Source organism: Chiroxiphia lanceolata, chromosome 10 (genome assembly GCF_009829145.1).
Source record: "Chiroxiphia lanceolata isolate bChiLan1 chromosome 10, bChiLan1.pri, whole genome shotgun sequence".
Classification (NCBI taxonomy): Eukaryota; Metazoa; Chordata; class Aves; order Passeriformes; family Pipridae; genus Chiroxiphia; species Chiroxiphia lanceolata.
This window is the reverse complement of record NC_045646.1, coordinates 4,977,404-4,995,491: the sequence shown is the minus strand read 5'-3', so window position 1 is coordinate 4,995,491 and position 18,088 is coordinate 4,977,404. Positions and strand designations below refer to the sequence as shown.

At 41.1% G+C, this 18,088-nt stretch overlaps 1 protein-coding gene across 4 annotated transcripts in view; it reads right to left on the bottom strand.

Moving 5' to 3' along the window:
- Window positions 1–18,088, bottom strand: part of FNDC3B (fibronectin type III domain containing 3B) — a 191,235-nt gene that overhangs the window by 144,929 nt on the left and 28,218 nt on the right. For 3 of the 4 annotated variants that reach the window (XM_032697955.1, XM_032697954.1, XM_032697953.1), the window contains exons 2-3: window positions 8,611–8,749; window positions 690–765 (exon numbers count right to left, since the gene is read on the bottom strand). In XM_032697955.1, the coding sequence (XP_032553846.1) occupies window positions 690–765; window positions 8,611–8,721 (187 nt within the window). In that variant the 5' untranslated portion in view covers window positions 8,722–8,749. Of the gene's footprint in view, window positions 1–689; window positions 766–8,610; window positions 8,750–13,589; window positions 13,665–18,088 lie in introns of those variants that run through there. The other variant, XM_032697952.1, reaches the window with a different exon arrangement.

The following is an 18,088-nucleotide window of genomic DNA, read 5'->3' as shown; positions in this document are numbered from 1 at the left end:
AATTACTGGGAATACAGAACCAGAAGGTTTCAAGTTGCATTCATTTAAATACACTGTCTGAACACCACTTTGAGCAAGGGCAAAATTATAAATAAATGGTGTCATAATTATATTTGTAATGGAAATCTTTAATGTACTAAGCCAGAATAAAGCATTCATTTCAAATAAAAGGATAGCCAACTTTATTCCTCTGTTAATTGCCACATGGACCAATTTCTTACCACACAGCATGTTGGCTATAAATCTCAACAAGCAGCTTTAAATTGCTGTTATTATTGCTCATCAAGACCAAATAATCCTGGATGGTGTTCAGGGAAGCTTCTGTAAGGTCTATCTCAAACAACTATTAACTCATCATTTCCATGGGGATGGAGCTACAAGCAACAACCACCCACTCCTCCACTTTCTAAGTGGGAGGGGGCACAGAAAAGATGCAAAGAGACTGCAAGATGGGACTGACAAATAACTAACAAATAAATTCTAGAGAAATCTCCTAGACTTCCAAGAAAGTCATGACTCATTCTGAGATATTAAACTCCTAGAATACATAGAGCAGCCACGTCTGCAATTTCTCATTCCTAAGTGCCTCAGTATATTTTCAGAACTGCATATCCCATTTTTGGGGAGATGACAGAATAGTATTCCATTATGCAAGCAGTGCTCATCCACGTGTTCGTGTATCCTCTTACCTTGGATGCACTGGAGGGTTCCATCCTCAGCCCTTATTGTAAAGGTTTCACCCGGATTAACTTGAACGAAAAAGACCTGCAGAACGAAGAAAAAAAACAGACATTTGTTTCACTGTGATCTTCAAAAATGCGTATTATCCTTTCTCTGGAAGAGGCATGGACTGAACAGACTGGTACACTACATCTCTGGGTACCAGCAGGGTCCAAGAGCAGGTAGAGATTTGAAGTCCACCTACACGCCTACATTTCGAGAGCTGAAATAAAGATGTAACTTGGTAGTGCCCAGGTGGGAATTATGGCTTTGGGATCCACACCAAACTCTTGAGAGTGTGTTTAATGTGGCCCCATGCTGATAGCTAAGGACATAAATCTTCAGATCATTAGCACGTGAGAGCCGAGAGCACACGTAACAAACTTAAGGCAGCACCAACCCATGCTGGGATTTCAAATTCACAGGAATAGAAGTTTTTTGCTGTGTAAGGGAAGTTGATCTGTTACATTTTTTAAAATTTATCATTCAGTCTTACACATAGCACATCTCAGTTAAGCAAAATCCATAGGCACATACACAGTTCAACAGCTGCATGCAGAACCAGAAATGAACTATTTATGTATTAACAAATATAATATTTTTTAAATAATAAAAAGATCACTCCCATCTCCCACTGCTGAATTCTGCAGGTGATGGGAATGCTACAAACACCAGGAAGCACCACAATGTGTCCCAGTTCAGGGTATGTTATACACATCTTTATTCATTTTCCAGTGTCTGAAATCATGGGTTTAAAAGTTTTTATTTACATTTCTTTCTTTAATGGACAGTTTCACTGGGAACTAGTGACCATTTATCCCCTCTTGCTGTTTGTGAAACTATTACTAAAATACTTTAAACACACTTCTGCTAATTGTGCATTGTCAGAAGTTCAACCAAGATATAAACTAAGTTTTCAGATTATACCAAGATTAACCTAATTCTTTTTTTTTTCTTTTTTCTTGTGAAACCTTCCTCTCCAAATTTAGGTCTGGTCTTTATATTCTGGAACATCTGCATGCAGAATTTAATCATTTTATCTGGAAAGACAGAATTTGAATTCATGTTGTGTTTCTGAATTCCTTAAACCAGATAATTATTACCTAAATGACCTTTTGAATTACAGTAATCCTACAGAAACCCATTATTCCAGCAACAATTTTAAGGCACAAGCTGGAAATCAGAGAAATGACATATGAAAGCCATTATGTTGTCTGCAACTATCACTTCTCAGGGAGCGCTGATCAGTGTGGATCTGATCCAGCATACAGAGCACAGTAAATGGTTCAGAAAAGATAAGAGGCACAAAGCCATTCCATCCCTAATCTCCAAACAATCGACATTTAAGTGATAGCATTTAAGTGCTCTTTTGGTATGAATAGGCGTGAATTATCCACAACAGGACATGGGCATCAGGTCAACAGAAGCACAGAGCAAAGCAATGTCATCCCGCTTAAAAAAAAAACCCAAAACAACCAACAAGCCAGAAAACAGAACACAAAGAAGCAAAGAATTATAAAACTATTCCATCAGCTTATTTGCATTAGATGTGTAACTCAACGGCTTGAAAGCTGGTTATTTACTAACACGTTTGATTAACATAAATCAGAAGACCTCGCACACCTTCACACCTTTGGAAGAGCTTGGTCCAACTCCTCAAAATACAGACCCTAACCAGACTGAGGCCTCCTGCATGAAAAGCTCCACCTTTTTGCTAAAACAGAGAGCTGAGTTTAACAGCAGATACAAGACTGACAGGGCAGAGGGACTCCTCTGACTACACAACCCTATCACAGTTATCAGAAGGGACTGATTTACAAATTCCTGTCCAAGGAGTCTATCACCAGCCCACGTGTCCACATTAGCATGCCTGTAACTGTCCTTTAAAAATAACTCCTTGTATTTCCACATTTAAGAAAGATTATATACCCAATAACAGCTATTGCTTATGATAGTCAAAATGAAGTCGCATTATCCTTGCCTAATTCACATACTTTTTAAAAACAAACAAGTTGTTCCAGCAACAAATGAGCTTCCTGTAGGGCAGCAGCCACACAGCTTCATCCCCCCCATCACGAGCCCATGGGCAGAGCCTGGGACTTATATATAGTAGCTTCTATTAAAATGTTATAGATATGGAAATAACTCCTTATTGACAGATGCTCAAATTAGCCACCTTTGGAGCAGAAGAAAACATTTACAGGCTGTTGCTGGGGGAAAGCAGCCATATCAAGAGCAAACAGGAATAGCCAACGTGTGACTGATGTGGGTCAACACTGGAGCAAGGGCTGGGCACAGAGGACAGTCAGCACACGAGTACTTGTAACTGGACTCACACCCAGAAGCAGTGATCAGGTTCCTCAGGCAAGACCCTCCACTTGCCCTGCACTGCAGGCAGACCCTTCCATCAGGCTGCAAACCAGCCCCAGCCTCTCCTCTCCCAAAGCTGGGGAATAATCCATCCCATCACCCAACCCCCTCTGCACTCACCCCGTGCTGCACATGATCCCAAGAGATTGCAACTGCACGGCACTGACCATACAGAGCTGAAGCCAAACCATTAAACCAGCACATACTGAGTATTATATATTGGCAATCTTCCAGTCAACTCCCCCAATTTGCCCCAGTTTCCTGGGACAAATAATGTCCAGGCGCACTGCAATTTCTTTTGTTTATACACACTAAGTATATAAAATTAATTCCGAGATTTAGTTTTCCCCACATCCTCATAAACAACAAAACCATATTCTGCAGCCTGAAACACGGCTTTTCTCTTCCCTTTCACACAAGAGGTCTTCACGAGAATGCCTTGCCTCTAAAGCTTTTAATTAAAAATCTGAGGAAAGCAATAAAAAAGTGTAAAGATAACGTCTTCATTTTAATGAAAACAAACCCAGATGAACTTTAATTGCCCTACGGCTCTTCCAATATTCATCATCCTGAGTATGCACATTTATGAGACGGCAACAGAGGAGAGAGAGCTTGAAGAGCCACTTGGAGCCCACAGTGCTGGTCGGCAGCATCTCGAGGGTGGGGTCTGACATCCGAGGTCACTCCAGCCCAGCTTCAGTCCTTGGCCTCCTCCCATCCAAAAATCAGAGCTTGTGACAGCTGCGAGCAGGGCGTCAGCAGCACAGTCCCAAAGGCTTTTTCTTTTCCGTAAAAAGTACTTGGATGTTTAATTTAACAGTTTAATCCAGCCAGTGCTGAAGCCCAGCCTTACCTGCTGCATCCTCAGAGAAAGCTTATTATCTCCATAATGCACTTCCTGCTTTTATTTGGCATTTCAGAATGTCATTACATTTTATCAAAAGCCATGTTTGTTGAGTGATGAATGTTTCTAAGTCGCATAGTTACTATAAATATTTATAATCCTACACAGTACATCCAGTCTAAGTTTTCATCACAAGCCAAGCACATGTCACTCGTGTCCCTCTTGTTCCCACTGTCTGTCTCTCGTGCCTACTGGGAGCTGGGAAAGAGACTAACAAACCTGCCCACAAAACTAACACAGGCTTAAAGCTCAGGTTCAGGAATAGATAAACTGGAAGAGAGCAGGTTAAAATTAGATATTAGGAAGAAATTCTTCACTGGGAGGGTAGTGAAACACTGGAACACACTGCTCAAAGACGTTGTGGATGCCTCATCCCTGGGAGTGTTCAAGGCCAGGTTGGATGGGGCTTGGATCAACCTGGTCTAGTGGAAGGTGGCTGGAATGAGATGAGCTTTAAAAGGTCCCTTCCAACCCAAACAATTCTGTGATTCTATGATATAAAATTTATATATACTGTGGATAAACACTCTAACACAAAGACAGAAATGTTACCTGATAAGGACCAAGGGCATATGCTATTATCTACTTTTTTGTGTCCTACTGGTTTACTTATGCAAGTGTTTAGGCACACAGAAGCAAACTCACTCTCAAGTCAGGCCATCACCTCCCAGCTGCTTTGTGGGCCCTCACCTGTGAGCACAGGTGAGCCAGTGAGTAGGACAACATTCACCTGCCTCCATGTGATGCAATACAGTCCCCATATAAAATATCTCCCCTTCCTGAGAAGGACCATGATCATATCATTTTCCTTGCTATGGTCAAACAGCACCTTGCACTGCTGTGGCTTATTAAAACCCTCCCTTAAGCATTTTCCATGTGGTGAATTTTCCCTTCCCTGTTTAGATGTATCATGCTTCATAAAACTGGGGAGCATGGCATCGTAGGCACCCCCTGGGATCCAGCCACAGGTTCCTCACAAACACTTTAAATCATAAGAATTTACTGTATTTACAATTTCTACAGTGCAAATCTTTTGGAATACATTGCATCTTTGGGGAAAAGAAGAAACCAAACAACTCAACAACAAAAATCGAAACAGTCGCTTGGATCTGTTCTATATTCTACTTAAAAAAAACCCTGTGCCCCAGATCCCAGTGAATTTCCAGGTCCATTCCATAGGAAGGCCCAAAGAATTCTGGGTGCAAGACTCTTCTTAGTAACATAGTTCTCCTCAGCCACATAGGAGTGGAAAGAGTAAACACTTTCAGCCTCTCTTCAGTAAGAAGAGAATCAGGGAACACACTACATCTTAAAAAATAAAACAGTGACTTTTGAAACTAATGAAACAGTGTTTCATTAAAAACTAATAACAGTGTTCTGGGCTCAATCTTTTTTTTGATAGGCCAAAAAAACAGAGGCATGAAAAGAGGCATGAAGCAATTCAGTCAGTTTACCTCGAGTGCTCTTGATAGCAAAGCCCACAAGTGACAGATTCTCAACCTCCTAATTTATGACACGTTAAACACATGCCAAACAAGCAGTATAAATAAAACAAATATATAATTCAAGAAACCCTGAAGAAGTAACTGTACATTCTGGCAGGAAGTTCACTCACTCAGCTCAGATGCTGTGGTGCAGTTCAAACACTTGCAAGGTGCACAGAGTTGTGCTACAGGGAAGTACCAAATCTTGTTCCTGATTCAGACTGACTCTTGTCTCCCTTGTTTAAAGCATGTGATCCCAAAACACGAGAACAAGTACATCCAGCACTATGCACAGTGCCTGAGCTCCAGCCAAATGGTGAAAACACAGAGTTGGTAAACACACCTTAACAAAGATCAGGCAAGCAGAAAACTTGCTACACCTTTGCGAGCACAGTGAGTAAACCCAGCTGAAATAAAACTTCACACATTACATCTCCCAACATTCTGTACAGATGTGCTGTAGCACAGCTAGCTGCCCCTCCACTTTTTACTACAATCTTTTTAGAGCTTGCAGTGGAGTACCTACAGGAAAGCATTGAAATTCTTGGACCAAAAGGTTAATTATTGCTCCCTGAATCCCCAAAGGAGTTACAAGTGGATTAAAAGCAGAAACAGAGTAAGCAGCAGCTCTGGAAGGGACATGAAAGCATTAAATACAGTCAGCAGTAGTGGAAATAAAGTGTGGGAAACTGGAAAAAGAAAAGTTACTGCTAAAAATGCCATTTTGGGTAGTCTAGGGAAGAGACTCAAGCAGGCAGAGACATTCCTCGCCCTGCCCTGTACAGCTCTGCAGCACTTACCCTCAGGAAGATAGAGCAAATGAACATTCCCATGCAACTGCCTTACACTGCACGACTGTTCACTGGCAGAACTGCCTTTTGCATCCCTCTCCAGCTGGCTGCTGGCAAAGCCAAGGTGTTTCACCAGCTCCAGTCTTTCTTCTACATATTTAAGAACGGGTCTTTTGAGAAAGGGCTTTTCTCTGGAGCTCAGCATTTCCAGGCACAGCTCACAGTACAGCTCTATCATGCTGGCATGGCTGAGGCTCCACAAATCCAGTAACACATAAGGGTGAGCAACAGCAAGTGTGCCCAGAGCATCCCATCAGACCCTCCATTCTGTCAGCTCCAAGGCAAAAGGCACTGATCTCCCTGCTGGCCACACTGCAGCCTGGAAAACTCCACATGCCTTATCTCCCATCAGCTCAGCTGTGGTGCTTTCTCACCACCAGCTTCTACTAGAGACTGTAATTACACCCTGTAAAAGCACATGTCCTAAAACTAGCACCTCTTTATGGAGTAATATAAACCACCTTTCTAAGGAAGTCATTCCCATGCAAGTCTATCCTGAAGGTTGTTCCTGCCTTGCAAGTGACTAAGATAAATCTCTTTCAAACACTTAACATTCACTTCTACTTCATAATAAATCATGTTAAGAACATTTAACATAGTTCCATTTGCAAGATCAGAGCATTTATTCCAATTTAATTCCATTTTAGAACTGTACTTTTAAAAAGCAAAGACATCGACTAAAGCTTCAGGAATAAGATGAAAATGGTAAAGCACAAAGGTAGTTAAGCTTTGCAACTGATGAGGGCACATCCAGACTAGAGGCCAAAAAAGTCTCACTGGAAAACTGGTATTCCAGCTACAAGCACTTAAGGTGATAAGGTCTAAAAGCATCATCCAGCAAACATTTAAGCAGAAGAGGGACCTGGCCCAGAACTGTTCTGCTGAGTCACATTTGCACAGCACAGCAAAAGCAAGCAGCTATGTGCTTCCAATGCACCAGCAGTTCTTTTTACTGCAAAACATTAGCTGAGAAACTACTTTAAAGGCAACAGAGGCATCTGCCAAGCAAGGCTGCTGAATCATCAAGGATGGGGAAACTGAAAGACTGGGTTTAGAGCCCCATCTCAAAGGAGGGCTCAGAACACTTCACTTATTCTTTCTGAAGGACCTACAGAACAGTCTGACCTGATAAATGGTTTCCAGTAAGGAGGAAAGCATGTATTTAAAAAATAATTATCCTATTCAGTATCAATAAGATTGTTCTTTCACTTAAGTGTATTAATATTAGACTTGATAAATACAACCATTAAAACCTTTCTTTACTATTTTTTCAAGTCAAAGCACACTGTGCAGAAATGACTTTAAAAAAAAAAAATCACAGCAATGAAAATCTACATCATAATTAGAATCCAGATAACCAAACAGCCTTCGAAGCTTACAAGGAAAGTGTAAATTATTCTTCCTCTTGAGGTTGCTCTAGCTCAAAATGCAGCTTGGAAGGAGAATGAGAAGTAAGACAATGACATTTTACATTGATTCGAGAAGGACAGTTTGCTTCTACCTTCACCAAAATACTTCGCTGAAATGTCTCACACCAGGAGGGAACCAAATTGAGTAACACAGAAAAACTGCTAGGATAGATGTTCTACAAAGAGAAACCTTAACCCCACTGACATGTTTGCAAAGCTACCACCTATCAGCTTGAACCTCCAGGCTGTAACCCAGCATGAGGGCATCATTATCGTCCTATGATCATTCTACCAACTTCTGATCAAGTTTATTAGAGAATATCTCCCAGAAAAAATTAAAGCAACTGTAAACTTACCTTCCTTCAAAAACCCCACTCAAATTCACGTCTGCTTCTTATAATGAAGCACAGGGTAGTACACAGGCCTGCTGGGATCAGCACATTCAGGTAAGCCAAGAATAGCAGACATCACTGCTATTCTCCATTTCTTTCCTGCTTCCCTTTTTTCCAATCTCAGCATTTTTAAGATCTTAAAATCTCATCACAGATACTGTGAGATGCCTGGACAAGTGTTAGCACAAGTAAATCATAAGACTAACTTTCCGCAAAGCCCGCAAATATGCAGCACTTACAGACATTATTTCAATCCCATTATTTTTACTTCAATGAACACACATGCAAATAAACACATTCAATTTAATGGTCCACTTCAAGCATTGTTTTTAATGTCTTTTTCGGCGCAGAGTTCTGCGTCCCAGGAAATACTGTGCCCTCCCCAGCGCTAAGGAAAGCCATCTTCCCAAGTTTTAAAAATCCCTTGCTGGCCCACAAATAGTTCATTTAAAGCAGCCAGTTTCTGCCAAGCTCACTGACCTGCTGTGATGCATCCCCATTCACAATGTGAGGCATCATGGCTACCTCCCCGTTCAGCAACGGCGGCAGCTCCAGCGGGATTTGGTCGGTCATCATCATTGTGACGTACATTCATGGAGAATTTTCCTCAACGGACTTCCTGAAAGGAAAAAAAACACAGCAGTTAAAGACCCTGGAAAAAAAAAAAAAAAACCACTTGCATTTTAGGAGGTCGTTTTGCCATCAAGCAACTCAAGCAGGATCCCTTGTTTTGCATCAGGGTGACACAGGGGAACTCACGGCTCTGAACAGAGGTTTTAAATGGTGGATCGAAAGCACAAAAAGTCAAACTTCCACGCAAGACTTCCAAAAACCAACTAGCCAGAATTCCACTCTTTCCCATGATTATAACCCTCAGCCCTCACCACTGAAACAGGGAAGTTCTGAGACACTTTGAGAGAGCTTTGCTTTTCTCCTAAAAATCAGCATCCTGCTTGCTACCACAGCTCTCAGAACTACATCTCTCCCTTGGTTAAGATGTTACAGCAGTTTCACTGAATAGCCATACTTCAAAGCAAAACACCTTCATTTTCTTTCTAGGGCCTTGTAAAGAGCATGAACTGCCACTACAACACAAAAAGCAGACACCTGACTTGCATTTAATCATGATCCAAAGGATTAAGGTTTCTGCTGGAGCAGGAGGGACAGCACATCCCCATGCTCTGAACACCCTGTGCTAGACAGAGAACAACAGAAAATTATGATCTCACTTAAGGATTTGTGAAAAATCACACATCACTTCCAGCACACACCCCCCTTCCCAGCTAACTGATGTGATATGTGAGCATCACTAAAACCACAAGAAGCTGCCTTGTAAAAACAAGTCTTAATTCAGCATTAAGGGTACCATCATGCTGGTTTACAGGGCAATAATCCAGCTCTAGTGAATAAAATGGATGATCTCATCACATAGTTTATCTAGACTTCTGCACGAGAACTAAGCAAAGCACCCTCACGTGTCCAGTGCTGAGCAGGCAGACTCCTTAGTACCCCTCATGCAAGAGAATCCCGAAGTCCTCCTGAGTAATTTCATATACATCCCAAATTCAAGTTAGAAAAAGAATATACTGTGACTTAGGTGGTAGGTGACAGCCAGGTATTCAGCTGGCACAAGACCAACAGAGTACAGAGAGGGGATCTTTTGCCAAAGAGCAACAGGAAAATCCCAGCTCATAAGAAAAGTGTTGTGGGAGCCATAAACCAGGAGTATAATTCATTTGCTCCAGAGGGGATGAAGGACTGAGCTAATCTCACCAGGGTTGGAGCAAGTGGTTCCACCGACACAGCATCCTGCAAACCTTACATCCCTATACCTGTTTGGCACCCAGGTGCTGCCAGGCTTTAAATTTTTAAAAATTTTTTAGTTTAATTACTAAATTGATAGTTGAGTTGATACAAACTGTCTTCATTTTCATCAACCACTTCCAGAGCTCATTGCAATCCCATCACCTGCACAACCACTTAATGATCAGAAACATCAGCCTGACCAGGAGATGCTCCTCCAGCTCCTGAAAAGGACCACTTGTGTGATTTAAAAGTGACAGCAGTGCCCACATGGACTGAATCACATCTATCCTTTCATTGTTATCACACAGGCCCCTTCACATCTAAGTAGAACCAGAAGACTAAAAGCGCATTTGTTTCTCAGAAGATAAGCAAACCTGGTCCTGTCACCTGCAGCCACACAGCTCGAGACCAGCATTTTAATTTAGTACCAAATTTAGAACAACTTTCACAGCTCTTTCTGGTGTTTTATTTGTATGAAAATACCACTTTTCTAATCATCACTTCACCGAGATGTAAACAAAGGCAATGTATTATTATCCACCCTTAAACTAAATCCCTCCTTTTATCTAAAAGTCAGTTACAGGACAGAAGTTCAATATGCTTGAGATACAGTTGTTAAAGAACATAATGTTCATAGGAGCTATTTTAAACCCATATGGAACAGGCCCCTCTCCTCCAAATAAGTGACACGTTCATCTGAAACGAAAGCCCAGATTTGAAAGCTCCAGCTTTAACAGAGTTTAAGCATCACACTGATGCTATTTTCTTGAGGGAAAAAAAAAAGAAAGCCAGACTGTAGCTTCAAGCTACATATTTTCCTAGTAATATTTCCATTCCAGGCACAACAACCAATATGTTGACATTTATTTGCGACATGTCATTATTTAAAGTTTTACAGCTGCATTCCTTTTGCTTTATTAATGGTTTGTCACTACAGCCGTGTCTACACTTGCCTCACTTGAAAGGGAAAAAAAATAAGGAAAATAAATAAAAGGGCTTCCTGTATTTGTCAGGTCTGGTATGACCCCACCAGAGATGATGCCAGCAGCAGCACTGGCTAAAAGGCACAGCTGGCCACTGGTAGGGTTTTTTGCAGTATTTCACTGCAGGCAGACTTAGGTGAAACAGGGTTAAGACATCTACCGTGAGACTGGCAGACTTCACTCCAAAGCCAAACCCTTTGGAAACAGGGCTCACACCACATACTTTTTGAGCTTATTTGCTCATCCATCCTACTTAAAACAGATTTATTAGCCTTGCTTTCACACCCCTCCTAAAACCTAGCGTTCCTCTACCTCCACAGATGCAAAGTTGATTAATACAAAGAAGGTGAGGTCTGAACACAAGCAGCTTCTTTTTCCTGCAAATTCAGAACATCGACGGAAGAAAACACCAGACAAGGACTCAAAGAGCCAGGTCACATTCCAGGATATGAGAACTCTTCCTTAGCTAAAATATGAACTGCCAAATACTAACCCACAGATTTTTTTCAGGTACTAACTCAAGTTTGGGGTTTTGTCTAGAAAGCTGACTATATTTAAATTTTAAAGAGATATTTCCTGTACGTCTACATTCCCTAGGTTTGGCTGGGACGCGCCACAGCAATGCCAGCGTGGAGCAAGAAGCTTCATCTCCTTCTCTAGTTACCTCCAGGAATATGGAAATCACAGTTTCCCATATTGCTGTAGAGCTAGAAAGAAATAACCATCTAAGTTTGATGTCTCTGTCCCCAAATCAAACTTGCAAATCATTTGATGTTTGCAAGTCACCGTTGCAAACCCAATTTTGAATTCAGTACTGTAGCCTTCTCCTGATCCCTGAGATGACTCTGTTTCCTTGAATTAATTCAATATGTGAATTAGTAATACATAAATTAGTTGCACATGGCACTGGAGAGAAAACTAAAACACACAGAGGAACAAAGTGTAACTATCTAAAACCCCATGTCCATGTATGGTCAATTAACATGACCTAATAGGTTATGTCAGAGTTCTCCTGAAATTCCAAAAGCAGTGTGAACCACATTGAGACACTCGATTCTACTTTTCCTAGAAGGTTTTACCCATGCTATTAATAGGGCTAGAAGCCAAGAATTTTTCTTCTGTGATTTTCTTCCTACCTTCTGTCTTTTACAACACCAAAGAACCTCTTCCAGCCATGGCACACTAATTCAGAGAGCCTGGTAGAAGCAAGAGGAGTTCTGAATATTCAATCCTGTGACCACTCTCTGCAAAGGCTCAATTTTTATTTCCCTGCAGCAGACCATTAAGAGGTACTGAACAAAGTGTTCTGCTTTTTTATCACAATCATCTGGAATTACAAAAGTTGTACTACAACAAGGACAGACAGCTTTCCAATGCTGAGTAGAGCCACATACCCTGGTTTATTTAATATGCAACAAAAATCCAGTGCTAAACACACATTTCATTCATGCAGTGCTTGCTTATATGTATTCTGTCTGATTAGAAAAGAACACACTACATAAAGAGTAAGAAGAACTCCTCATTCAATCCTAGTGTTACTAGAGGAAAGATTTGAAACACACACAGTATAAACTAAAAAAGGAAGAATTTTCTCTTTTCTTACCACTTCAGCATGATGAAGTTCATAGACAGTGCACACACAGGGTTACACAGTCTAACATAAAATCCTTTCTACCATTACATACATATATATTAACAAGTATGTACTGTATAAGCCCCTTTGATTTCTTGCACAGTGGTTAATGCACTGACCAGACAAGTAATCCAACCCAGTAGGAACTTCCTTGGTACTTTACGACCATGGGAAAAGCTAGTTCAGGTGTGACATGAAAAACCAACTGCACTTCACTGACCCTCAAACACTCATGTTGTTATAACTGGCACAAAAAACAGGAGTTCCTTAAAATGGTTTTGCCGTGGTTAAAAACCATGTATGGAATCATGGGTCCCACCTGGCACCACTGAGAAGTCAAACATGGAAGACTCAAATATTTCTAGAAGAAAACTCACTTTGGAAAAGAAAGGATTTTAAAAATCCTTTAGTATTCACAGGAGCCATTACCTGCAGCACATGTTAGTCTGCCATAAAGAAAAATAATCTTGAAACCATCTGTTATTTTACAGGAGTTTGTATGTGCTATGGAAGAACTGTTGTCAAAGTCTGGTATGTCAAATCATGTCACTGCTGGTTATTATACAGCTGAAGAAATTGGGGCTTTTTCAGGGATATTTTGAACAGTCTTTTGAATAAGACAGAAAAATAACTAGGAAAAAATTGCTAGTGTGTACAGATGGTGTATAAATATAAACATATTTGTACACACACATACTCAAACACTAAGGATTTAATATGGGTCTATGACCCACCGGGAAGGCTCCAAACAAGCAGTGCTTCCTCTGCACATTCCTGTTTATGTTGGTGTTTGTGTGCAAGAGATAAGAGAGATAAGAGAGCTCACACACTGCCCCGCTTGCTTACTGTATTTTGTACAGCACACGTTGAAGTTTAAGATTTAATTAAAACATACATAACAATTATATTTTCACTGAAAAGCAGAGCAGTAAATAGAGCTGCTTTCAAGAGACTCCTGCCATGGCTTGCCACTCCAATTCAAAGAGGAGTGGTAATAATTGTTCATGTAGAAAAGCCTCTTGAGACATGAGCAGTACCTGGAGGTATGTGCACAGATGGTTGGTCAAGGCACAAACAGTCTGGAATTTGTCTTGTCTGCTGTGCCTTCATTAGTTTAGTTAAATCACATCCGTCTGAAGAGCGACTGAAACCTGAACGCATTCTTTCCCTGTTTAATTGCAAACACGGTAGATTAGTTTGGAAGCATCCAAACAGACGGGCTTCTTCATAACAATTTTGAAGAAATACATGCAATTCTAAAAATCTGTTATGACAAAAGAAAACAGATTAGAGGGAACACGTACCCACAAAGCCACTGGCATTTTATGCGAGGTAGTGAAATGCCTGCTGCTTGCTCTCTGTGCCATTTCAGACACAAGGACACCAAGAGCCAGATCCTATCTCCCGCAAGCTGAAAAGCATAAACATCCTCTCAAAACTTAACCACTGTAATTAATCAGTGGGTTTATTCCCCTCTAGTTTATTTTAAATAACAACACATTTCAATGTCCATGGTACATTCCATCTCTGAAAACAGAATTACCAGTATTCACAATACTATACAGGATCAAGGAAAGCTAGCCTTGGTTTTCCCCCACAGTGGTGTGAGATTCCCAAGGCAGCAATCCAGAGGGTAATGATATGATGATTTTCAGCAGTTTGCATTTATTTAGACCTAAAATTTGACCTCAAGTTTTCCAGGCTTGAAACTCCATCATAAACAACAGCAATTTTGCAACACAACCAGCTGCATGCCCCTCATAGGAAATATTTGGCATTTAGGAACAGAAAAACTGCTAAGAATTGGTTCCTAGCCTAACCTTAGGAAGAAATGGAATAACCAAGTAACTTCAAACAAGTACCAGAAAAGAGCATCAGGAATGGGGAGATCAGGTCAAACAGCATCATGCAGGAGTGTCTTATTTCACAAGGCAAGTAAAACTAATCAACAGATAATAGCTCTGATGAAATACTAGAATAAAGCAAGCTGGCACACAAAGGAGTCTTTTACCAAAGGAAAACTTTGCACCACTAGCGGTTTTTCCCCTGGTTTTCCAGAAGGAAATCTTGTGAAAACTGGTGTAGGAAAAGCCAACCCACACTCCTCCCACCCCACCCACGGCTGGGGTGTGCACATGCCTGAAGGCAGTCAGACTTGTGTGAAAACCTAATGGAACTAGATTTAAGGGAATAAAATAGGGGTGAAACAGATCTCTAAAATTCTTATTAGGCTTATATTAGCTACGGCTGAGCAGAAAGCCACAGGCAGAAGAGCTAATCCAATGGTTCCACAGCACTCTCACTTCTGCAAATAGTATTAGAGCAGGAAATTCATCTGCTGCTCAAAATCAATTCTAAAACATGCAAACACACCACGGCTACAGCCTGCACCACTGGCAGGAGAGCAAGCTGCCCAGAGAGACAACTGGGATACAATTCACTCTCACCATTTGGGTTTTCTGTGCTTTTTGTTCAATCTGAATGTTAAGTTAATAATTTTTGCTGTTTGTATTTCTTTCCTTCTTCTTTCTCACACCTTTCTTTCCTCACCTTCCTCTGTATTAATCATAACGGATAAAGGGGACTCACGAGGGATGCAGCTGCAAAAATAGAGAAGTTTTCAGGCACACAGGTCTCACACAATTTCATAGCACTTCTTCCAAGCAGCCAAAGGCTGAGGTTAACTCTTCTTAAACAATAGTGGTCAATTATTTTTTCCATTATTTTTAGTGTTGTCCTTTCTGGCACAAGTTGCTTTAAATAGCAACTACTTCAAAATTCTTTATTTTTTTTACAGAAGTTACTTTATGCACTTCCAAAAATAACAGCAGCAATTAAACATTTCAAACTAATTTTTTCTTCCTTGTCCCCCCTCAGAGACATTAGAGTTAGAGTGTTCTGGATGCTGATGAATTGCCAGTTGTACAACACACCACTACTTGCACTCACAATCTCTGTACTTTTCTAGAAGACCACAATCCACATCAAACAGGATGAACATGAAGCAGGAAGAGATTTAAATTAAATATTAAAAAGAAATTCTTCCCTGTAAGAGTGATGAGGCCCTGGCACAGGTTGCCCAGAGAAGCTGTGGCTGCTCCATCCCTGGAAGTGTCCAAGGCCAAGTTGGATGGGGCTTGGAGCAACCTGGGCTAGCAGAAGGTGTCCCTGCACATGGCAGGGGGTGGGAATGAGATAAGCTTTAACGTTGATCTCTGATACTATGATGATATAATCCTCTCCAGCAGGAAACACAAAGCTCTCCCAGCTGTGGTCCCCCACATGCCAAGGACACGAGTGGAGGATGACAGTGCCCTGAGAGCCCCCATCCCACAGCACAAACTGGTCCCCTAAAGGCAAAGAGCCATTCTGTCCAACAGAGACAACACTGCACACTTTGTAACTACACGATCACCCTTTTAAGGTTCCCTGCACTCTGTATTGGCTCTGACAAAAGCAATTTGCAAACGAAATTCACAACCCAATTGGAATAACCTGCAATTTGTTTCAAACAATCTGCGTGAGAACAACACTTTCCATCCAGACCTACACCTGTCATCAATTTGAGCCCTAATTCTGTAAACATTTGCACCAGGGTATTTCTTTATGATCTCTTAATAGTTTTATTAAGTACTGAACACCCCTAGATCAGGGCTGCAACCCCATGTACGTGCCCAAGGACATGGGCAAAACCCCTGCCCAAGGAGTAGTTCTTGCACAAAGGTGCAAGTCAGATAAGCCACAGGAATGCTTGATCTGTTTGCTTTCCCCCTCCATTTAATAGCCAGAGTATTAATCATGGTTCCAGGCTGATAAGCATAGCGTTTGTCGATAAATACCCTCCCCTTCAACTCTGCTCTCTCAAATAATCATCTCTCTGCAATAATATCACAAAGACCTTGGTTATCTCTTCTGCAGTTCCTGTGCAGTGAGCAACCTACTGGAATCAATGGGGTGGGGATTATTTATTTTTTTTACCACTAATTAAACCACAAAAAAAAAAAAAAAAAAAAGGCTATCTATGCTATCGATCTGCAGTGCTTGAAAAGCACGCATACCAAACTCCATCTCCAACCAGGTCTCAGCACACCTTTGTGCAGCACAAACTTCTGTTGTCGCCATTCACGGCTAACCTGACTCCGGGCTGACGCTGCGCTGACAAAGTGGCTCATTGTGTTATTGTGGGAAAGCGTTTCGGAGAGATCTCCCATTCAGCCCCGGGATTCAAGAACAGGCATTCACACGGAGTGGCCGCTGCCAGGGAGCACCTCTGGATGGCTGCAGGAGAAGTTTCTCATGTAGGAGGAAAGTTGAGACCACTGTTATCACCGTGCTCGCAGGATCCAAGTGCTTGAACTGCATTATTAACAAGGAAACCAACCCAAAACCCGCTACCCAAACCCCATCACTCCACAACTTCTCAGCATCAGGAGAAAGAGTTAAAAGTTCTGTTACACCATCCATCACTTTCACAGAACATGAAAAACTCCTGCAAATTTTACTTTACCTGTCTAAACTACTTCACGAAAATTAAGACTACCTATGAAGGCTTCTCTTAATTTGAAATAGGTAGGAATTTATACTAAAAAAAAAAAAAGGCCCATAACACACCAACAAAAAAGAAAACACACACACAAAAATCAAGTCATTGTTCCATACAACTACTGAGTAATTTTGATATCCAGGACCTTACAAGAAAGAAGCCTCTCCTACTCCAGGTATCCAATTTTTATCTCCAATGATAAAGCATCAAGGAATCAAAAACACTGAATCTTTAAACACAGAGTACTAAGGGGGAGTTGTTTTCTTTAAGGTGGGAAGACAAAGGGTCTCTATCTAGACAGAAAATACTGCACTGAATATGCCACCTGCTACAGCTATAAAGTTCAAGTTATCTATTAAATGGTTAAAAGGGAAAACCTTTGGGGTTTGTTATCTGTCTGAAGTGGGGCACAGTTTGTAACACAGACTGAAGGAGAAATGAAGTTCTGTTGATACAGCAAGGGCAGTCCAGTGAGGTCACCAGCACTCAGGTGATCTGTATGCAATTAAATTCTGAATCCTCACCCTTCTCAGCTAACTCCCACTCTCTGCCAAATCATTCAGGCAATGGAAAGATGAAAATTATTCTCAATAAAAATAAATTGGTATTGTGCTTTGATAATCAATCATAAACACAGTGAAGTACTGGACAGCTTGTATTTAGGACCTGAGAAACCAACAGCACTGAAAGCTACACCAAGCCCAGCAGTGCTGGTTGAAAGGCAGTCTCATGGCATGGTGCCAGGGGGATGGATGCTCTTCACATCCTGGGTGCAGTCAAGAGGCAGCAGCCCCAATCCTACTAGTTATAGGAGTTACTCATTACTAAGTTATAAGCCTTTCTTAATTAAAATTTCCTAATATTTCACTTATTGACTCTGATACTAGCACTTTCAGGTAAGAGCAGTACTGAAAGATTATTAACACCTTATACTAAGTACTTCTCACATAAGGAAAAACTTCTGAAGATCAGTGAGAATGTTCCTAAATCCTA